Below are 24986 nucleotides of genomic sequence, written 5' to 3' on the forward strand. Positions count from 1 at the left end.
CAATTTAGTTTTTTTGTCATAATTTTGGATTTTTATGTCAACTTCTGATTTTTATGTCATAATTTTGGATTTTTATGTCATAATTTCGGATTTTTATGTCAGAATTCTGACTTATCATCTCATAATGACTGTCAATTTCGGATTTTTGTCGTAATTTCAGATTTTTATGTCATAATTTCGGATTTTTATGTCATAATTTTGGATTTTTATGTCATAATTTATGATTTTTGTCATAATTTCGGATTTTTATGTCATAATTTCGGATTTTTATGTCATAATTTCGGATTTTTATGTCATAATTTATGATTTTTATGTCATAATTGTGCATTTTTATGTCATAATTTCGCATTTTTATGTCAAAATTCATGATTTTTATGTCAGAATTTCGGATTTTTATGTCAGAATTTATGATTTTTGTCATAATTTTGACTTTTTATCTCATAATGACTACATTTCTGATTTTTGTCATAATTTTGACTTTATCTCATAATGATTTAGTATGTCATAATTTGGGATTTTTGTCATAATTGTGACTTTTTATGTCATAATTATGTTTTTCAAAAGCAGTATTTTCTTTCTTGTGTGTCAGAAATGGGCTTCTATAGGGGCTGCTGTGGGAGTTAGTGGTTTACATTTTTTGCCCAACATTAGAAAGAAACAGATGTAAAACGTTGCTAAAAATGTTAATGTTAATCCATGTATCAAAATGTTCAAAATCAGCAAAAAAGTGAACTCACCGAGCCCACCTTCTGCGCCGCACAAAATCCTTTATTGTCTTATAACCGTGAAAGGTCCTGTATGTACATAAAAAACATATAATATATTAGTTTGAAATAGAAACGTCTAGCTAGCGTTCATTAATATGTCCCAAAATCAACATACACAGGGAAATCTGCAGCGTACTGCCAGCCCTCTTTATCTGTCCCTCCCGGGACACTGTAGTCTACGGCCCAATCAGAGACCTGTGAGCACGAGATGAGGAAATCACTCGCAGACAATAACCATCTAATCTAAATAGCATTGCAGAGACACACGCTATAAAGACTGCAGGTTGTGTACCCATGTCCACTGTGGCGAGGGGGTGCTGGTGTTGTCTTTAGTGCACTCTCTCAGACCCGACGAGTCGCTCCACATGTAGCGGTCAGTGGGAAGACCCCTGAGGAGGAGAGCACACACACACACACACACACACACTGAGCGTTTGCTTTATACAAACACACACCAGCTCCGTCACATCACACTCACTTGTCTGTGTATCCTGTCATGGGGTTCCAGCGCTGGTTCTCATAGATGCACACGCTCCTCACATCACTTACTTCATTCCCTGAAACCCCACAGTTTCAAACATCAGGCAGACGCAACTGCTCTTTCATAGAAAGACTCGACATGCTGATCTAGACTCACAGGATGTCTTATTTGAAATGAAAGGACAATTGGGAAAATGAGAAAACACTGGTTTCACATACACCAACTGTGCATTTGAGCACAGAATCCAATGATCCAGTGTTTTCTTTTTTTTTGTTTTGTTTTTAAATCGCAATTTATTCAAAATTTACAAAGAATTTAGGTAATATGAACATAAACATGTACACACTTTAACTTTAACACATTTTATTGTAATTATACATATATACAGTATATAATGAAATACTGTCTGTTACAGTATTTCTCAATGGAAACGTATTATTTATGTACTATTATAGTATGTATTCATATTTTGGATTTAGATTTTATTTTTATATTTACATTTTAATTTTAAGTATTGGTAATTTTATGTGCTTTAGTCATTTTTATTCATTTTGATTGTTTTGATCATTTTAGTAGGCAAAATTTCTACGTTTGTTAGGTACGTTGTCCCTTTAAACTTGCTATTTTTAATTTATTGCACCGTTATTTCAATTACCAAAATAATTTCATAACTGAATAATTTTAGTGATGCAAGGCTGTGGAGGAGAGGTCAGAAAAGCCCTTATATGGAGATGGTTTGGGTGTGTATTGTGTAGATTACTAACCTCGGTCACATGGTTGCTCAACTAGAAAATGGCAAATTCGTTAACATTAGACAATAAGGGTAAGAACAAATGTACGGAGCCCCTGCAGGGACACGGTGAAGAAGAAAAAATCAGACGGGAGGAAAAATTATTTAGCAATATTTTGGATGTTTTGCATTCTCCTGAGAAACGAACACAACGAGCGAATGCAAAACGGTTTGCGAACGAACACAAAGTTTCTCAGGGGAACGAAACACATTTGCGAGAGAACGCAAAAACATGGACTTATTTTTTTTCCTCCCATCTCATATATTTTCCCCAACACCATGTCCACATGTTTGGAGCACAAAATTGATGTGTGTATGCAAGAGTTGTGAATGAGGAGGAACTTTTCTGAGAGAAGTTCTCCATATTAATACGAGTAATTCGGGAATGAGGACCCGATGTTTTGGGAAGGTTAAAGGTGATTGGGAAGATCAGTGACTATGTTTTTGAATGTAATTCTATCATCCATATAGCAGGGGTGTAACAATATATAGTGTCATAATATATCACAATACAAAAATGCAACAATATGTATCGTGGATAGTTCACCCACAATAATTACTGTGTGAGAAAAATTCAAGTTTTCAGAGTTTTAGAGTTAAACTACTATATATAATGTTGAATATAATGTATAATAATGCAATGGGGGAATATTTAAGGGTCCTGATAATGCCAAATATCTTATGTTACCAGTAAAAGTGGCCTACGTTATTTTAAATATATCTAGTCTGTGACAGAGTGCAAGCATATTCGTCTAAAATAATGTTTTCAGCTTCAGAATCATGAATATTGTTATTCTGGTGTCTCTATTGTCCTGTGCATTGAGTTTCCAGCACCAAGTCCAAGCCTATTCATTTACACACACAATGATATATCAAATTTAGCATTTTAATCAACAGCATATTTTTTGTTAAGCTTTTATCATATTTCTTGGAGTATCGCAATAATATCGTATCGTGAGTTCAGTATCGTGATATGTATTGAATCGTGACATGAGGGTATCGTTACACCCCTAGTATATACTGAATATCCCATCCTGATGCAAGGTTCAGCTTGGTTTAACCAGGCTGGTTTATACTGGTTCGGTACTGGTCTAACTGGTGAAACCTCATGGGAACATCAGCACACCAGCATCCAGAACACAGCATACGCTCACCCAGCTAACAGCGAGCGTTCTCTGAGTGTCGGCTAACGTTCTGACAACGTTCTCGCCAAAGTTATCTAAGTGGCATTAACAGAATGTTTGCTCAAAGCAATCTTTGTCCCTTGTGCACTGTTCGAATTCTGTGTACACCCTTTATGGACCGGGTCAAATTGACCCTAATTGGATTCAATACAATTCCTCAAAAATCACACTATGAAAAACAACAAAGATTTAGATACAAACTGTAAACTTTTAATATCAACATTTGTCAAACATTACAAAAACATTATATCTGAAAATATGATTTATGAAAATAACCATTTTTTAAACCAATTTTTGAAAAAAATCGGAAAATAAACAGTATACTGACTTTTTTTACTTTTTATGCTTTGAACATCGTAACTGAACAATAAAATTTTGCTGTATAAGTTAACTTTCCCTAGTTTCCTAAGACCTATTTTCCTAGTTTCATTATTCACTCACAGGGAAGTGAGAAACCAAACATAACAAAATCATACATCAAATAAATGTTTTTTATTTATTTTTTGGCTCTGTGAAGCTGCCTTTGAAAATCCTACATAAACGTTTTGGTTAAAAGCTAGGTATTTTAGATATCTTGAATATTGAAATTTTACTAGCTTATTTTACTATCTGTGTCTGACAAAGATTTTCATCTGTAATTTGCAAATAATTCTAAACACTGTAATTTTAGCTTTTTCAAGTGTGTTTGCTTAGGGTTAGAGCACTTTTAGATGCACTTGCACGTTAGAACTAGGGATGTAACGATTCACTCGCAACCGGTTGAAAATCGATAAAAATGTGTGACGATTCAAGTTGGTTGAAATGTTAAACGAATCGCGATACACGTTTTAAACAGCAGGGCGCGTTTACTGTATAGCCTACTGTGAAGTTGTGAACCTCGCGTTACAGGCACAATAGCAGCGAGCACACACTGGCGTGAAGCTAGCGAGTGTTTTCACTTCATTCATGGAACTTGATCCTGTGTAAGCCAAGCTCAACTTCCATAGGAATGAACTGAAAACGCTCGGTTTGCTCCGCTCGCGCCGCGCCAGTGTGTGCCGACTGGTGTGCACGCGCCGTCAAACAGTAGACATGGCGACGGCAAGCGTAGATGTTGACGTTGACTCAAATCGGAGGTGTGGCGGCATTTTGACTTTCCGTAGACTAATAATAATCACCACCGTGAGAAGCACCAGTCACCTCCGTTTTCATGTAAAAGTCATTAATACTACAATTGCGAGACCCACGGAGATCACTGCTATATTTATTTTACTACCTTTCTCTAAATGTGTTTTTTTAACTCTTACTAGTGTAATGATACAAATTATAACAAAATTAGAATCTTGCCTTTATTACAGTGTAAAACCCCTGTCAATCTGGTACTAATTTTACAGTTTTTTACATAGTGTGCGAAGGTACCAGTGTCCAGCCTCTTGACCAAACAGACAGAAAGACTGAGTTGAAACAACCTTGAAGGGAATTTTTTTAATGTAGTTTTATTATTTGACAAATATATTTTAAATTAAAAAGAAATGTGCAGCATTTTGTCTGAGAAATGATAAAAGGGACACTTTTGTCTTAAATCTCACTTGTTAAAAAAAATCGTGAGAAAATCGTATCGTGAAACCAGTATCGTGAATCGTATCGCATCGTGAGATGAGTGAATCGTTACATCCCTAGTTAGAACTGGAGTTGAAGTGCCCTGACATACAGAATATAAATGTTTTTATTTTGTGTCTGTACAGTTGCTTTTGAATGGCTGTCTATGAGGGTCAAATTGACCCGCGAACATCACGAACGTAATAGTAATTTTGTTTGTATATGTCAAAACACATCAGCATGTTGAAACTTTGCATGCATGTTCATCATGATAAATGAGAAAAAGTCACAAAATATCAAGAAAAAAAACAAAGGTTGACCAGTATTTCCAACAACTAGAAAATCGAAACGGGTCAAATTGACCCGCAACATAACACAAGGGTTAACATTCATATAACTTAATGGAAACGTTAGCAAGACATTCTTTGAACATTGACAGCACATTGTCGGCCCAGATCCGGCACGCGTTGAATCCACACGTACCAGATCTGGGCCGACACTATGTGCTGTCAGGCTGGGCATCAGAACTGGATGTAGGTTAGTGAGAGAGACAGGGTTAGCCGCATGCAGGGTTATGGTTAGGGTGTGTGTTTACCCGGAGCCGATGGTCCCCTGCCGGCCCCTGTGTAGACCCAGGCTGTGTGATCGTGACCGATGCCCCACACCACACCCAGACTGCTAGACTCCACACACAGCAGATGAGCAGGAACCTGACGCCAGAACCTGAGCCCACAGCAGGTACGCGGACAGACACATGAAGCATGCCAAGCCCAACAACACACACGCATTACAGTGACAGACACACATTCACACACACCAAATCAAACGCATCAAACAGTTGGGTGGCATGCAAGCTTAAATTATGAAATTATGAATCTCCAGCTCAAAACCTAGTGAGCTGCCAATGTGGACAGCAGTTTAGGCTCGTACTATACAGGGGCCGTTTCAAAACGCAGTGTTAATCTGCTTTACAAGCAGTGTTTGGGAGGAGCCGACTATTTACGGTTTGCAAATTTGGATGAAATGGGAATGTTTCTTTAATGTTCGCATAACCGAGAAAAACTTTTTTAAAACATTTGAAAACTGGACATTTTTGAAAGTTAAGAGAACATTCAAAAATAACGTTTTCATAAATTAATCTGATTATTAGCAAAAAGTTCTTGGAACGTATTTTCGTTAGCTGGGATATATAAAATAGCAGCATACCTATAAGTTCACTATTATAGTTGCAATGCAAAAAAACCCAACAACTTAGACTATTGCACTTTAAGTATGCTTAAAATTATACATTTCTAAACTAAAAGTGGGTTAATTTAGTCCCAATAATTGTTGAAATAGTAGACTACGAGTGCACTGATATTAGTGTACTTACTACATAAAGTATACTTCAACGTCATTTTACTTTACTTAATAAAAACTTGAAGAATAATTAAAATAAAATAATGGTTTAATGACCAAACGCCACATGTACCGTACATTGCTGTTGTTATTGTCATACTGTATTGCACACAGGTTTAGTCAAGCAAGCTAAATTGTCCTCTTTCATACGTAGATTTGTTTCGTTGAATAGATTCATGTCAATATCCGTTTAGAAACAATGCACTGCTTCACAGAAACCCTTGTGCAATATTTTGTCTTTTACTCGAATATTTGTATCATATTTAATATAGTTAATTGCTTCTGTTTTTGACTCTGTTTTCTCTTTTTAGTTATCTTAAGTGTAAATTTATAAGATCAAGTTCATAGTTGTTGTCACCCTCATCCATATGAACTCATTCAAAACCCCATAGAACCAGAGAAATACGGCTCTGATGAAGTTATGAATTATATAATCCTATAGTTTCATAAAAATGTATTGCCCTCTTAAATCTTAAAAAAAAACGAAAAAGCTACTTTCTTAGTAACTTGTAGTTTAGTGTTTAACTTGTTAATTTCTTTTTTTAGCTTAGCTAGTTTCAAAGTAGCTTCCCCAAAACTGCTTATAAGACACCTCTGGCCAAACTGAAAGACAGGATTGCATGTAATCCCACAATGCAGTGCGTTGAATGGAGATGGCAGGCGGAGTGTATAGAAAAGTCGTAAATGTATTCATAAAAACATAGTTCAATCTACTTTAAAATGAACTATTGTGCTACAAGCTTTCTAGAATATGGTGTTGTTAGCTTAGCAACATGCTAATGCCAAACTCTTTAGAAATCAACTGTGAGTCGAGCCTCCCGTGTGCTTTGCTCGAGGAGCTCTATGTGTGAAGGTGCTGTCGATGTAGAAAGCAGACAGTGAAGCAGTTAACTAGGTTTAGGACGGAGATATAGTGAGAGACAGACAGACGGGGAGGGTCTTACATGTGATCGCAGGGCAAGTACTGCGCCGGCGCCTCCAGGCTGGGTGATGGCTCATGCACCATGACATCACCTTTACATGTCACAGCCCACAGCGCCTGCTTGGATGGATGGTCTCCGAGACCCCTGGACTCACAACACGACTCGTTCAGCAGAGACAGCTGCAAAGATCACACACAAAAACATGCTGTTACTCTAGAAATCTCATTTTCTTTGTGCAAATATAAATTCTTTTTTTCTTTTGATTTTGGGCAAGACATATGTTCTACATGAGAATAATTTATTCGTTGGTAAAGTGCGGCTATTATGCTTTTTTGGATGCAACCTTTCAGTGTGTAATATAGCGGTTTGTGAATGATAATGGTCTGCACGACGTCTACTTCGACTCTCTGTAGTTGTAGCTGAGGCCTAGAAGAGTTTAGTTTGTGATGTTGACATGTCCAGAAGACGCTGTTTTCAGCGCTGCCAAAGAAAACCCACTGAGCTGAGGCCTAGAAGAGTTTGGTTGAAGATATAGTAATGGACACACACTGTAAGCGGTAGACCAATCACAACATACTGGGTCACATGGGGCACGTTCAAGCTCAAACCGGTGCGCAACGTTTTGCTACGGTTTCCGGGTTGACCGACAGACATAATTCCTGGAAATGGTGTGCAACAGGGTTTGAGATTCGTTTTCTCTTGTTTGGTGGGTTTGTCAAAAATGGCGGCCCAATCAGCAGCAACATGTATATAAACCACGCCGTATTAACGAGACAGCTCGCACAATGGGTCCAAGTAAAGTCTGACTGGTTCACCTGACCAATCAGAGTAGAGTAGACCAATCACAACAGACTGGGTCATCTGACCAATCAGAGTAGAGTAGACCAATCACAAAAGACTGGGTCATCTGACCAATCAGAGCACAGTAGACCAATCACAAAAGACTGGGTCACCTGACCAATCAGAGTAGAGGAGACCAATCACAAAAGACTGGGCCACCTGACCAACCAGAGCACAGTAGACCAATCACAAAAGACTGGGTCATCTGACCAATCAGAGTAGAGGAGACCAATCACAACAGACTGGGTCATCTGACCAATCAGAGCAGAGTAGACCAATGGTAAAATGGTAAATGGACTGCATTTATATAGCGCTTTCACAGACCCAATGGCCACCAAAGCGCTTTACATTTGCCTCACATTCACCCATTCACACACCGACGGCGGTGTCTGCCATACAAGGCGCCATCCAGCTCGTCGGGAGCAGCTGGGGTTAGGTGTCTTGCTCATGGACACCTCGACACTTGGTCAGGTGGAACCGGGGATTGAACCACCAACCTTTTGGTTCGCAGACATGAACCTACATGAACCACTGAGCCACTGCCGCCCAATCACAACAGACTGGGTCACCTGACCAATCAGAGCAGAGTAGACCAATCACAACAGACTGGGTCACCTGACCAATCAGAGTAGAGTAGACCAATCACAACAGACTGGGTCACCTGACCAATCAGAGCAGAGTAGACCAATCACAACAGACTGGGTCATCTGACCAATCAGAGCAGAGTAGACCAATCACAACAGACTGGGCCATCTGACCAATCAGAGCAGAGTAGACCAATCACAACAGACTGGGTCATCTGACCAATCAGAGCAGAGTAGACCAATCACAAAAGACTGGGTCATCTGACCAATCAGAGCACAGTAGACCAATCACAAAAGACTGGGTCACCTGACCAATCAGAGTAGAGGAGACCAATCACAAAAGACTGGGCCACCTGACCAATCAGAGTAGAGGAGACCAATCACAAAAGACTGGGCCACCTGACCAATCAGAGCAGAGTAGGCCAATGGTAAAATGATAAATGGACTGCATTTATATAGCGCTTTCACAGACCCAATGGCCACCAAAGCGCTTTACATTTGCCTCACATTCACCCATTCACACACCGACGGCGGTGTCTGCCATACAAGGCGCCATTTAGCTCGTCGGGAGCAGCTGGGGTTAGGTGTCTTGCTCATGGACACCTCGACACTTGGTCAGGTGGAACCGGGGATTGAACCACCAACCTTTTGGTTCGCAGACATGAACCTACATGAACCACTGAGCCACTGCCGCCCAATCACAACAGACTGGGTCACCTGACTAGTGCTGCCACTAACGACTAATTTTCTAACGACTAATCTTTCGACTAATTTTTCGATTAGTCGACTAATCTAAACGACTAATTTAAAAAAAACCATTGTTTGTCATTTCGTTGTGTCCATTTTATTTTGAACTGAAGGGCCAAAATATAAAATGTCACCTGTTGAAAAACATTATGTATTAACAATCTAAGCATAAGTATCTGCATTTCCATTACCATTAGTCAGAGTCCTAATCTAATCCTCTATTAACAAACATGCATGTATGCATTACTTAAATTAGCTCTTTGTCCTGCCTTAAATTAATACATTAGCTTACTGTACATTTTTATATGTACATTTCTGAAATGCATAACTGATAACATCACTGTGAATTGTAGGCTAAAGTAGATGCACTCATGCATTTTAGGTAAAGCTGCTTTGAAACAATATGTATTGTGAAAAGCGCTATACAAATAAATTGGAATTGAATTGAAAGAGTCTGGACTAGCCTACTACGCTTAGCTCTGCCTTATAATGAATCGCGCTGAAGCAGGCAGGGACGCAGATATGCAGCTCTCGTTTACACTTGCGTGCATGCCGGGCCCGCGCCGCGGTTCGCGTGAATGTGAAAGCAACACGGACTCGGGTGCGCGTTTTAGCTGATTATGTATTTAGTTAAAAAAAACACTTGTAAGGGATGATAATGTTGATGATTTACCTTGGATACGAGCGAGAGCGAGTCTGCAGTGTATTCGCGCTTAGCCCGTGGAATCAGGGCAACACATTTGGAAAAGTGTCTCCTCAAAAGAGTCAATTTGCAAGCAGCAGAAGGCCACCTTATGCGACACACGCACCTGTGTTGTTCACTCAGCTGCGCATAATAGCACAGAATTAATTAAAATATATATATATATTGACCCGCGTTCTGTTTTCTATCATGCGCCGTGTACGTTTGCGATTGCGTAAGATGCACGCAAACACACCAGGGTTCGGTAGAATTAAGTTGAGTGTGAAACCAGACCAACGCTGCGGGGGCGCCGGGAACAATCGCGCGCGGGCTCGGACCGCAGCAAACGAGCCCAGTGTGAAAGCACCGTCACCTGCCTCCGCAATTTTTCATATCAAAGCAGTGAAGGCGGGGGAGGGGGAAGGAAGAGGATAGCAGATTAACCAGCAGGGCGCGCACATCGCACAGACTGGTGTGTGGAGGTGAATTACAGTGAGCCGTTTGAGACCAAAAATAAATATGCGGTCAATAGTAAAACGACACGTCGACTAAAACAATTGGCGTCGACTAATTTGCATGGTCGATTACGTCGACTAAGTCGACTAATCGCGGCAGCACTACACCTGACCAATCAGAGCAGAGTAGACCAATCACAACAGACTGGGTCACCTGACCAATCAGAGTAGAGTAGACCAATCACAACAGACTGGGTCACCTGACCAATCAGAGCAGAGTAGACCAATCACAACAGACTGGGTCATCTGACCAATCAGAGCAGAGTAGACCAATCACAACAGACTGGGCCATCTGACCAATCAGAGCAGAGTAGACCAATCACAACAGACTGGGTCATCTGACCAATCAGAGCAGAGTAGACCAATCACAAAAGACTGGGTCATCTGACCAATCAAAGCACAGTAGACCAATCACAAAAGACTGGGTCACCTGACCAATCAGAGTAGAGGAGACCAATCACAAAAGACTGGGCCACCTGACCAATCAGAGTAGAGGAGACCAATCACAAAAGACTGGGCCACCTGACCAATCAGAGCAGAGTAGGCCAATGGTAAAATGATAAATGGACTGCATTTATATAGCGCTTTCACAGACCCAATGGCCACCAAAGCGCTTTACATTTGCCTCACATTCACCCATTCACACACCGACGGCGGTGTCTGCCATACAAGGCGCCATTTAGCTCGTCGGGAGCAGCTGGGGTTAGGTGTCTTGCTCATGGACACCTCGACACTTGGTCAGGTGGAACCGGGGATTGAACCACCAACCTTTCGGTTCGCAAACATGAACCTACATGAACCACTGAGCCACTGCCGCCCAATCACAACAGACTGGGTCACCTGACCAATCAGAGCAGAGTAGACCAATCACAACAGACTGGGCCATCTGACCAATCAGAGCACAGTAGACCAATCACAAAAGACTGGGTCATCTGACCAATCAGAGCAGAGTAGACCAATCACAACAGACTGGGTCATCTGACCAATCAGAGCAGAGTAGACCAATCACAACAGACTGGGTCACCTGACCAATCAGAGCAGAGTAGACCAATCACAACAGACTGGGTCACCTGACCAATCAGAGCAGAGTAGACCAATCACAACAGACTGGGTCATCTGACCAATCAGAGCAGAGGAGGCTCTCAGAAAGGAGGGGTTTAGAGAGACTGAATCCTTTATCAAACCGTTTCAGACTCTGTAATCCTGCAATGTATCTCATAATGTGTTTTTTGACCTTGCATGTAAACCTATTGTAGAAAACCTCCAAAACAAAATTATGAACCTTTAAAATAGCATAATAGGGGCACTTTAAAGAAGATTATGCAAATACAGGATCATGGCTGGTAAGATGTAAGATTGTATGCATTTTGGCCCCTGTGTGTGTTTTATGTCATAGAGATCCTTTTTTATCCAAATGTGCTGATCATAAGGGCTTTTTACCCAAGTGCTGAAGTCCTGCTGCGACGGAGTTGCCAGTAAGATGGGGCTCCTGTGCCTGGTCCTCTCTGCGGTGTACACCGCCATAGTGTACAGAGAGTCCCTCAACACGGGCACCAGGGCCGTCACCTCCTTCATCACAGCATGCAGATACTGACACACACATCAGGACAATTGTGGGATTAGATTACAGTCTCATATCTTCAACAACACAAACTCATTTTGATCTTCATTTGTAATGACATTCATTGAAAGAGTCCACAAACTGCCATAATTTAATTTTGCTTGTGAACTCTTCTTTTAAAAATGTAGTCAACATGTGTCTGTTGATATACCATACACACCCATGTGAAAAAGAAGTGTATTTAACTGTTCTGAACTGTAGAGTACTTCAAATCTTTAATGTTTAATTGAAAAAAAATAAAAAATAAACCTGTACTTGCAGATAATCTAAATGAAATAAAAGCCACTTTAGTGCACTTTAAGCGAGTACACATTTGTGACGCATTTGTTTCTAACACACTTAACTCTGGTGCTCTTCGGTCATTTATCACCGAAAAATTTTACGTTTTTTTTTTCTTGATCAGAATGGTACAAAACTTAAAAGTTTTGGCATTTGCTATGTGAACACACACAAAAAAAAATATGGACATTATTCGAAAAGGTTAAATGGTCCTGAAAAAAATAGTCACACTTTGTGCTCCTCGCAGTCAAACATGACGGCATTGGAAATGAATGGGAAATGAATTTCATCTAGTGGAGACTGTACTGCGGCCAAACAAAATCTGACTGAAAGCTAATTTTTTTAGATAACATTTGGAACACAACTTGTTTAGATTTATGGATTAGATTTTCTTGCAGTTTTGGAGTAAAATGTGTTTTTCATATAAAAAAATTAAATAGTATTTTTGTGCATTTTAATAACAATAAACATTAAAACTTTTAAAACTTTTTTCACTTCAGCAATAATTTGCCAAATGTCGTCTTTATAAAGAGATCAAACTCAAGTCTGTGCTCTAAAGCATTGAAGACTTACGACAGCTTAAGTTGGAAATTAAATTTTCAGGTCTATGCTCAAAAAGTGAATAAATGGATTTTAAATACATTGTAAATATGATTTAGTACCATCAAATCCCCTAAAAAAAAAAAAAAAAAAAAACCATGGTTCCACTTAATTTCAACAGTCCACTTTAGACATTCTACTAACTAGAAGTAACTTTTCAACTACATGTCAACTAACTCTCATAGTATTAGTAGACTGTTAGGTTATAGTTAGGTGTTCGGGTTCGGGTTAGTAGAATAAGTTGACTTGTAGTTCCCAAGTTACTTATAGTCAGCAGAATATCTGTTGGGGGAGCATCAAAATAAAGTGTTAGCAGATATTAAGCAGACAGTCTACTGATACTCTAATGCCAGTTAGTTGACATGTAGTTGCAAAGTTACTTATAGTTAGTAGAACGTCTAAAGTGGACCATCGAAATAAAGTGTTACCAAAAACATAATCGAACTAAAATATAGACATGCGACGAGCACCAGAGGTAGACTTTAAAAAAGTGCACTTTGTGGTAATAATAAGGTAACACACACTCCCGGTGTGTGCTACCTTCTTGTCCAGGTGCTGAGTGTAGTGGAGGTAAAGTATGTCTCCTGTCTGAGCTCCGGCACCGGTGACCTGCTCCAGCGTCACGCTCACGTCCTCCCACTCATGAGGAGCCCAGTCCCTCCACCAACACATGCGACCTGTCGTCACACGCACGGACTGACACACACACACACACACAGAGCATGATTTGAGATCCACCATTGACGTATTCTCTCATGTGCCGCTCACAGTGCAGTACCTTCTCTCCGGCGGCTCCTGGTTCTGTGTGTGGAGCACCGAGGGCAGGGGTGATGGCTGGAGAGAGCGGCCCGGTATCTGAGAGAATCAAACACAGTAGAGACTTGCTTTTATATCGCCAAAACCTCCCGGACAATTTCATTGAATATTTTTTTTATATATATATATAATTGAGGGAGGGACATCATTCACCCTGTTACACTACCGTTCAAAAGATAATTTACCGTTTCAGAAGACGTATCTTATGCTCAACAAAGATGCATTTATTTGATCAAAAACACTGTAAAAACAGTAATATTGTGAAATATTATTACAATTTAAAACAAGTTTTTCAGGATTCTTTGGTGAATAGAAAGTGCAAAAAAACACCTGCATTTCTTTGAAATAGAAAGCTTTTGTAACATTATAAATCTTTACTGCCACTTTTGATCCGTGTAATGCATTCCCAGACAGCAACATAGTGTCGGCCCAGATCCGGGCCACATCTGGTACATGTGGATTCAATGCGTACCAGATCTGGTGAATAAAATAATTTCTTTCAAAAAGTTTTATTGGGGATGTGCATTGTCCCTGGTAAGCTCAATATTTCAACTCTCAGAATTAAAAACAGATCTTAAATGTGCAACAATATTGACCGTGAATGTTGTGCAGTGTGATGATTTTTTTACTAGTCAAGGCCATTACTAACCATTTAATGGCCTTTATCCCCAAAACATTATGAATATAAAACTTAGCCATTAAAACTGAATGTCAAATTCCTCATTTCTCATGTCTATTTCATGTTCATATTCAAATGATCGATTAAGAGACGCATGAGAACCTGTGCCGTATGCCATCATTAATGTCACACGTTTTGATGCGGCATTCTTGAATATGGGGAAACTGAATATAGTGTATGTGTCGAATAAACCGCTTTTATGATACTTTTGAGTTGTCTTTAATCTTGGCAGCCTCGGTCAATTGAGGCATTTGCACATTCTGACAAACCGGTTACACTTTACTTAAAGCCTTTATACATACACAACGCATTATAAAAGTATTAAATATGCCCTGTAATGCATTGTATGATCTCATGAATCTCAGAAAGTATAATGCATTAAAGCAACCTATTTCAAAAGTAACAAGAATTCTGCAAGTATTAACATGCATTTGAACTTTGTTTACAATTATTTATGAAAAGAAATAACGCATAAGCCAACATCAATACCTATAATGCATTATACACAGAGGCTTCGAGTAAAGTGTTGGGAATGACGTGAGGGTGAGTAAATAATGAACTATCCCTTTAACTGGGTTGCACCTGAGGTGTTAAACCAGTCGACATGTGATCTGGAATGGATGTCACATCCTCCACCGGTTACCCAGGCCCAGGGCGGCGTGTCCTCCTGCTCTACCGTGTTGTGCTGCAGCTCGATGGGATACGTGGCCACTGAGCTCCTGGGAACCGAGGCCTTCATCTCCTCCAGGTCTACATTGCTCCATGGCGTCGGGGTCGGGACAGAGGAACCGGACTCTGGGCCGGTCACCTGGTCTCCCTCAGGTACATCGGGAGGCACTGTTGGGTCGTGTAGTGGAGCGGAGCGATCCGACACCAGCGCAGAGATAAAGCTGTCACTCGTGATCTTGGGAACACGTGGCTTCGGGATGTCCGTGTCATCACAGCCCAGAACGGATCCCTGGGAAGGAGCGGTGACATCACCACCGAACACACCGGCATCACCGTGCGCATGGACACTGGGAAAGACACAGAAGCATTCAGGGCACTGACACACACAGCGCCATCTGCTGGACGGACGGGAAATATGAGGATCCTGCTGTGCTAGTGTTGCCCAACAGCCCATCAATAAAGCTCAAGTGACCCTTCATCAACACCAAAACAGAAATGTGTTCCTTTTGACACACAAGGGGAGGGGGAGGGGGTAAGGGGGGGTTTGCACATACAGTACACTATTTTAGTAATGAACACAACTTTTACATGCAATTAATCGACAAATAAACTGTGTGTTCCTAATTCAGTGTTGTTGTTAAGTTGTGGATATATTTTCAGCAGACAGTTATATAAAACAGTTGGCATTATAGGGTTAAACGACTGATTGAACGTGAAAGATTGAACGTGCTAAGATGTTAACTGTTTTAAGCTAACTGAAGCTTTTATAGACCTAATGTTTCTCCTTTAAAGTCATAAGTTCTGTTTTCTAGGTCCCCTCTGGATCCTATTTAAACAGGGCATGTCGGGCATCACTGTCCTGTACAGTGTTTTTCCACTACCTGGAATGATTTATGCTTTTGCTGCTATCAAGCTGAGCCGACACTGCGACCCATGACCTTCCGGTGACCTCTGTGCCTGTCACGCCATGACGAAAATACACGGTCCGGTCATCGCTGCCAACACCCCAAACCTGCGACACAGAAAAACACACATAAAATATAGATTTTATATATATATAAAATAAATATATATGTATACATCACATCAACAGTGTTTTTACATATCTTCTTCAAGCTGAGATATCAAAACATTCGGGACAACATCACTCTGTTTGAGTCATATCCTCTAAACATTAAAAGCAAAGTATCATTAAGTTTCATTAAAAGACTCTATTTTAGTAACTTCACACTGATTCGCACACTTAGATTCGCACAAAGCTTTTGAACGGTAGTGTTTGCATTGGAAGTTCGGAGAGGGTCTGACTACCGGATGTTATGGTTATTATATAAATATACGATCGCAGAATGCTTGATCGACCCATCTCAATAATACACAATATAATAAAATCAACTGCATTATAATGAAGTTGGCATCAGAAAATCATCATGTTATGAGACGATCTTCTAATCTTTTCTTTTTATGTGCTGACATAGTTCTCATAGACAGGATATTGTTTCTTATTAAGTCAAATTGACGAACAGGTTCAAAATATGAGCGTCGCAGCTGAGCTGAACACACGGTCCAAGCGGTTAGTAATAAAATGTGAAGTATGGAATGGCGGAGTGCGGCCAAACTCAAATTAGACGTTCCCATATGGCTGTGCGCGGGTGAAAGAATTGGAGGTGTATATATATGGCTGGGCTGAGCCAGGCGGTCAAAGGGTCAAGTTACAGAGAGAGAGAGAGAGAGAGATGCAGAGAGAAGGTTTGCATCGCTTGCAAACTCCACACTGAGACTCAGTGGCTCTAGTAATCAACACCCACGGACACCCAACTCCACCAGACCTCACATTCCGGTCCTGGCGGGAAGGAGGAGCCAGTGCGAGCTGGAGAAGCTGATTGGACGACGGGTGTTTGTGCGTATAAACATGGACCGTGAATACAGTCGGGCTGTTGTGCTGGGTGCACATATTGGTCTGAGGATCTAATGATGGTTAATCCTCAAAGCTTCATGTGAGAACAGGAGTGTAATCAGAACTGTCTGCCCCACCCCTTTCCCGGCCCACAGCAGATGGATGGGTGTCCCCCAAGGGCAAGTACTGGGACCCCTAGAGTTGTCCACACAGGAGAAAATGATTATTACAATATCACCAGATGAAATATGATATCAGCAACAGTGATTGTGAGTGCGATGAACTCTATCCAGATTGATTCATCGCTTGTTAGTGAAGTTTGTTATCGCTCGTACTTGGGGTAAATGATTTGAACAAACCCAGAACCCTAACTATTGAACTTATCTTGCCCTGCACTTGTTGCACTACAGACAAGATGATACCTCAAATCATGTGGCTTGATCGTGTGGAGTGGTCTCTATCCGCTTGTTTGGTTCTCACAAGGGTTCAAGATGGCAGCGTTCACACTTATTCAAATGAACTGCACTAAAGGCCCCGATATACTTCAAGCGAAATCGAAGAATGAACTGATGTGACGTCATTTCGGACAAAACTAACTTAGTTTGGAGTTTGTTTTGGGAGTTCGAAACAGATACGACAGCGTGTTCCAGGTCCTGCCAATATCCAGCAACTTCGCACAGCCATTGAAGAGGAGTGGACAAACATTTCACAGGCCACAATCAACTATTTTTTCCCCCGGATCCCCCCAATACAGTAAAACAGAGTGGCCTTTAATTGTGGCCAGCCTAAGGCACACCTGTGCAATAATCATGCTGTCTAATCAGCATCTTGATATGCCACACCTGCGAGGTGGATGGATTATCTCGGCAAAGGAGAAGTGCTCACTAACACAGATTTAGACAGATTTATTTAGACACGATATTTGAGAGAAATAGGCCTTTTGTGTACATAGACAAAGTCTTAGATCTTTGAGTTCAGCTCATGAAAAATGGGGGCAAAAACAAAAGTGTGTATTTAAATGTTTTTTCCTTGAATTTTTTTCCCGTCATGCCTTAAAATAGCTTGAATGTAACTCTACACGCTTGCCTTATTTAGTATGTGTTCTATGAATATGCAAATGAGCCCCGCCTCCACTCACTCACACCAGCTCAGAGATCCACTGGTTGACGATCACACGTTGACCTGATTGGTTACAAGGTAGTTTGTGACGTCAGAAACACCAGTGATTTCAAACCGTGTTTTTGAGACTGTCTTTGGTTCACTGCAGTTTTAAGGAGAAAATACTAAGCAATGCTGTCGACTTATGAATTTACATATGGTTTGTCTTAAAGCATATTGAAAACACTACATAGACATATAAACACTTGATTTTCACCAAAGGGGGATTTTAAGGCCCCCCAATGTCAAAGACAAAATTCTAGGGCCCCCTTACATGATGTCAGTTTACATGTTTACATGTTACAGTATACGGAGTATACTGACCACCTGGCAGAACACTGCTCTACAGTGAGTGTGTTTATTGTTAGACAGTATAATATGATACTCCACTCATCTCACCTGGTCATTGGGCCCCACGCTGAGCATCACCATCTCTCCACCAATGCTGATCCAGCCTGAGCCAGTGGGATTGTGGGAATTCACACCCCTCCTGAACCAGACCTGTCACACACACACACACACACACACACACACAGAACTCTTTATGCAAGAATAAACATTTCAGTAATATGCCACACTGCCAATTATCATCTGGGTTATTTTTACTCCATTTTTAGATGAAAATGGACAGTTACGTTGCACAATTACTCTGATGGCAAGACAATATTATTACAGAATTTTAAATTACAGTAATCCTTTAAATTAATAGCACTAAATGAATGTGCGATACCCATAGCAGTGATATTAATGTCAAGCCGAAGCAGTGCACAGAGCATTAAATATCGTCTTACTTTGTTGTCCTTAGTAACGGCCCAAACGACAGCGATGCCCACGGCAACATGAACGGCTCCTTTCTGACTTGGAGACTCAACTAGATCCCACGATGAGCCTGACAACATGCAAACCTCTCCGTTAAAGATTAGACTTCAACACAGATGCTCGACGTACCCTTGTGTAAAAGAAGTACACTTCAGCAGACTTGTAAACAGAGTACTTATCATGAAAATAATATACTTTAAAAGCATGTACTTAAGTGCAGACTGAATGAATGAACTGAACTCAAGAGTGTTTTTTTTGACACTCTTAAGTAGGAACTAAGCACATCTTTATATGTAATAATTTAATTTTTACTTCTATTTTCTTGTAAATATGGTTAAAGTTACTACTGACAATCATTTATGGTCAACTAAAATATCCTCATGTCATTTCTATTAGAACTTTTATGACATGTTTTTAAATATATTTATAGTTATGTAATGAAGTTGCAATTTAGTATATAATAACTTTAAACGTATTATTGAATAACACACTACAGTTAAAATCATAATCAAGTACTTGTGCTTAAGTATGTTAGTCAACACATCAAAATAAGTGCACTTCTTTTAATATAAAGCATGACACATTTTTAAAACATAACGACTTAAAATGTACTTTCAAAATGTGACATTATTACAAAGTGCACTTTTTTTTGTAAAATTCTACTTAAGTGTGTTCTTTTAGTGCACTTAAGTGGCCTTTTATTTCATTACTATTATATTATTATCTGCAAGTACAGCCTTTCAATAAATATACTACAAGTGCACGTTCAATACAATTAAGCACACTTCTTTTTCACCATGTAGTTTAAGGCACACTATTGAGTCTGGACTATTAAGCTACACTAAAAGTTACTGTACTATGTTAGGTTTGAAATGATAAAACAAATCGATACACTACAAAACAAAAACAAAAAGTACTGAGACATTTTGCAGTTGTCAAGCATTATTTGATCATGTTGATAGTTAATGTGATTCTCCACACCTGTGAGAACTTTAGGACTGACTTCATAAGTCCACTAAAAATCACCAGCTGATTCAAAGACGATGAGCAAAAATTATGCAAACAAGTGAGACGTTAGTGAAGAGAAAAGAGATTCACATGTTTGCCTGCAATGACATCTGGACATTTTTAAGTGTGGCTCAAGTGTCACACGTGCTCTTTAGGCCCTCTGTGTGTTCATACCTCTGTCATGCTATTGACATGACCGTGACCATGATCACAGTTTGACCGTGAATAGATGCCATTCAAAACATGTACTGTATGTTCTGCATTCTGTGTGTGTGAATTCAAAGGACAGGAATAAATGTGTCAGTGTCGGACCTTTAGGACAGTCTTTACTGATGCCCGTCCTGGCCAGCATTTGTCCGTCCCAGAGAACGACCCAAAGCAGGTCTTTCGGGCCGGCGCTGACCTGTGCCACCTCTCGGGGAACCTGGACGGGCTCCCATCGTGTCCCCTCCGGGTTCTGCTGGCTGATGCCTGTGCGGGACCACAGCTGTGTAGACACACACACACACACACACCTGAGATCTGTGTGGTGGCAGGAATAGAATTTTAACACATCATAAACATGACAAAACATTCAGCGAGTGTTTAAATTAACCACTAGGCTGGGAAATGGTTCAGATTCCTGTGAGCATGTGGTTAATCCATAAGGTAAGGAGGCGTCGGCTGAGCTCAACATATAAAGAGCACGTCCCAGAACAGCAGTGAGCTCTAGTGGTCACAAAACTGCCCTGCAACTGCAAACAGGTGAACTGAGGGGCTTTACACGACACCGGTTTCAACTAAAAACGTAACACTTTTTATGCGTTTTGGACGTTAGTTTACACGTCAACGGCGCTTTGGCTGGCTGAAAACGCAAACTTTTGAAAACGGGTTTCAAAGGGTACGTTTACGCGACAATGATACGCTTATAACTGAGAAGTTTTTACTTTTGAGTTTTCCGCGTACAGACGACACCATTGTCAAAGCGATTCCCATTCACACGGATCCACGAAAACGACTGAAAACGCTGTATTCTGCTGCCAGGCCAGTAGATGGCGATGAAACACTATAGACTGAACATGTAATACACATGTGCAGGACGTCATCGTCTTCAGAGATTCGTGTTTTTATTGTTTACACAGAGACCGTTTTCAAAAACTTGCACTTTGAAACCCGTTTTCAAAAAGTTTGTGTTTTCAAGCACCCAAAACGCCGTTTTCTTGTAAACGAACGGCCAAAACGCATAAAAAGTCTTCAGTTTATAGTAGAAAACGGTCTCCGTGTAAACAACAAAAACGTGAATCTCTGAAGACGATGACGTCATGCACTGGTGTATTACAGTCTATAGTGTTTCATCACCATCTAATGGCCTGACAGCAGAATACAGGGTTTCTAGTCGTTTCACACATAGATATCCATAATAAAGGCTAGATGTCTTACGGCGGAGTCTCTATCGTAATCACCGTCGGCCATCTTGTCACAGGCAAGCTTTCTGGCGGGTTCTGTGATACCTGATGTAAGATGAGTGATCAGCACGAACACAAACACTCTTATCTCGTTGGAATCTTGACGGATTTACAAACGGTTTGATTTCTTACAAACGTTATTAACGTAGCTATAATTCTGGATGATTATTTATTGATAAACTTATGATTCATAAGTATGCAGTGTCATAACTACATCTCTGACGTTTATAACAAACCAAACCGTTTGAAAATTGGTAGAAAATTGAGCAAGTTATGATTATTTAAAAAGTACATGCTCCATTAAAACACAATGTTACGAGTGAGCGAGCTGCTTGTGACAAGATGGCCGCCAGGTGCGGTCGTCGACCTCCATTGGCCAGCAGCACGGACGAGACATCTAGCCTTTATTATGGATATCTATGGTTTCACTGATCAGTGTGAATACGCTTATTTCACGCAGCCGCCATTTTGAAATGGCTCCGGTGGGCGATATTTTTTTTCACAGGATGGTAGGGGAAGACTCATGAATATTCATTAGGGAACTCATCCCTGATTGGTCTTAACCCATAACCCGGTCTTAAGTGACGGGTAGGTTTAGGGGCGGGGTTAGGGGTAAGTCATCAGACCCCCAGTGACGGGTAGGTTTAGGGGCGGGGTTAGGGGTAGGTCATCAGACCAATCAGGGATGAGTTCCCTAATGAATATTCATGAGTCTTCCCCTACCATCCTGTGAAAAAAAATATCGCCTCCGGTGGGAAGAAAACCGGAAGTGTCGCTTTTAATCATAGGAGAGTTGCGAATGCGATGGCGTATTGTTGTGTTTAATGTAGAAATTAGTTATTCTAAAAATGTACATACATTTCTTTCATACTTTAGACTATATACAGTGAAATTCATTTATAAATAAAATTATTTTTTTATATATAATTCAGAACGTAAAAAAAAGAACCAGGAACAAACTATATACATATCCTATATTGGATATTAACATCCAATAGTGTAAATCGCGGCAGCAGCTTCAGGTTGGTAGCATAGACAGTAAAAGAAATGGACAGAGCGATCTCATTGGAACTCAGTTGAGACAGTTGAAGCCCACTTTTAGCGATTTTTGAGAACTTCCGTTCCTGACGCGCAGACTCAAACCGACTCAAACTAAGCTTGATGACGTGAGCAACCTGTCTGACAGACGTTAATCTTCTAGTAGCTGTGCGTGAAAACTGCCAACGTTAATCTTGCAGAGACGGGGAACTTGAGCAAAGAGTTCTTTGGCGTGAGTGAGCAGGAGTAAGTATTCCGTTGCTTTTATGGACTCATTATCTATGGGCTTCTCCCTTGACGGGACGTCCCCCCGATTGCCTGCGAGCTTCTCCTCCTGTCTGTACGGTCATTTCTGAACAGCGCGACAGAGAGTCGAGTGGTTATGACGCAATCGTTAGCCTATTTTTACTAAATCTGTTTCTACGGGGCCATAGTGTAACATAGAAGGTAATGGAGCCCTTTATACATTGTCGTGTTTCTTTAGAAATAAATAATGGACAAATGGAGTCTTTAAACGCCTCAGATGTAAAGTTATTCGCTGTCAAAGTGACGCAAAAATGAATGGGAGTCAATGGAAATGCTAACGCAAGTGAAGTTCTGCTACAACATGGCAGCACCCGGCCGGCTTCAACTTCCGGTCGATGGATTACCCCCTTGGTTGGTAGTCCAAGCATTGTTGTCTATCTGTACTTCCGGGGTTCTTCCCACCGGAGCCTCGATTTTGATTTCAAAATGGCGGCTGAGTGAAATCAGCGTATGGGGATCGTTTTGAACATTGGTGTGGAAACCTCAAAGGAAAAACTTGTCCGTTTTAAGCATATCGTTGTTGTGTAAACGTCCCCTCAAACTAGCATAAATCGTTTCTGTTGATTGATATAAAGCCGAGATAAAACAACATACAAATATTAGATGAAAAGTTGAAAACCTAAAACTAAAATTAGAAATATTGCTCTGGCAACTAACTGAAATAATGTTTCAGTCCCAGCAAAACAATTATAAAAAAACAAAAACTGAAAAAAATATATTAATTTGCTATATTATTGAATAAATTAAAGCTTAATAGAAACATTTAAAAAACAATTAAATCACAACAAAATGACTAAACCTTAAACTGTATTAATAAACACTATAGACCTTATGTAGTCCCGCCACTTTTCAGAGCTGCGCTCGTTGTCTTTTGACTTCCGGTCTGTATTTTCACAGCGATCTTGCATAGACATGAATGAACTGCTCGTAAAACAATTTCCCAGTCGACATTTGTTAAGACATCTGCTTTACAATGCTTATGATAAACATTGCAATGCTCATGATAACTTTTGTTAACTCTACAATAAGTAAATCCACTTCACCAGCGAATTACTCCTGGACAGCGATGCCATAGAAATATACAGAGCGACCGCAAAAACGGAAGTTCAAAGACAATATTCTAAAGATGACGGCGCCCACGTTTCTCTGGTGCATAAGGTCTATAACAGTAGATGAACACTACTAAAGCAGCAGCCTTTTGACACACTGAATCCTATATGGGGAGGCTGCAGACCTGGAGCCGGCAGATATACGCCCCTGGCAGTTTTACGCCCCGGCAGTTTTAGGACCCTGTTGTTCCTGATGCGTCCAGTAGAGGGATATACTGCGAAATAACATCATTAAATCGACGCTTACACATGAATAACCCGTCCATAGACTTGACAATTTTTTGTTTTTTGTTAATTTAAATATAAACGTTACAGTGTAGATCTCCACGGATTAAATTTTCTGTAGATATTCAGTTGGGCTTCACTCTCTTCACTCAACCTACAGAAGACTATTTGTTTTTGTGAATTGAAAAATTAAAAATACACATAGTTGGATCAACTATGTGTTATGACAGGTGATGCTATGACCTACCGCAGTTATAGGCCAATTCACCGTAGGTTTTTATATACAGGAGACTGAGTGAAATATGTTTTTGTGAATTTATATAAAGTCACATTTAGATATTAACTATATTTAGCCCATTAAACATGCAGTACCGTGTAATAATATGGATCCTCGATGAAATATCTGCTGTACTATTCTATTGGTCATCATACAGCTACAAAACAGTGTCCTACACAGCATTTTATGAAGACAAACACAATTTATCCCTTTTCTAAAATTCCATGGGCCATTTAGAAAATATAGACAATATTGTTGTTCACAAAAAAATATTTATTAACACCATTTATGAATTATGATGACTCCCCTATGGTTTGCCACTCTTCTTTTACTGTTTTTTTTCTTTAACTGCTCCTGCTCACTGATGAAACATTTAAAAATGAAACATTAAAAAAGTTAAAAAGGACATCCATGGTGAATTTGACCTTGTCCCTGTGTGTGTGTGTGTGTGTGTGTATTTCCTTAAGTAGCTAAAGCAAACACACCTTTATGAGATCCAAGTTAAAGAGAACTTGGTAAAGACAGAGTATGATTAAACCCACATTAAGTGCACA

At 40.1% G+C, this 24986-nt stretch overlaps 1 protein-coding gene across 1 annotated transcript in view; it reads right to left on the reverse strand.

The window, feature by feature from the left end:
* Positions 1-24986, reverse strand: part of tecpr1b (tectonin beta-propeller repeat containing 1b) — a 50579-nt gene that overhangs the window by 19955 nt on the left and 5638 nt on the right. The window contains exons 5-18 of the mRNA XM_056251493.1: positions 20345-20519; positions 18997-19094; positions 18605-18706; positions 16035-16165; positions 15067-15500; positions 13768-13844; positions 13530-13685; positions 11930-12079; positions 7143-7300; positions 5396-5523; positions 1246-1324; positions 1060-1156; positions 883-962; positions 738-794 (exon numbers count right to left, since the gene is read on the reverse strand). Coding sequence (XP_056107468.1) covers positions 738-794; positions 883-962; positions 1060-1156; positions 1246-1324; positions 5396-5523; positions 7143-7300; positions 11930-12079; positions 13530-13685; positions 13768-13844; positions 15067-15500; positions 16035-16165; positions 18605-18706; positions 18997-19094; positions 20345-20519 — 1922 coding nt within the window. The remainder of the gene's footprint in view (positions 1-737; positions 795-882; positions 963-1059; positions 1157-1245; positions 1325-5395; positions 5524-7142; positions 7301-11929; positions 12080-13529; positions 13686-13767; positions 13845-15066; positions 15501-16034; positions 16166-18604; positions 18707-18996; positions 19095-20344; positions 20520-24986) is intronic.

The sequence above is a fragment of the Rhinichthys klamathensis genome, unplaced genomic scaffold (genome assembly GCF_029890125.1).
Source record: "Rhinichthys klamathensis goyatoka isolate OS25496 unplaced genomic scaffold, OSU_Roscu_1.1 h1tg000004l_1, whole genome shotgun sequence".
NCBI classification, from domain to species: Eukaryota; Metazoa; Chordata; class Actinopteri; order Cypriniformes; family Leuciscidae; genus Rhinichthys; species Rhinichthys klamathensis.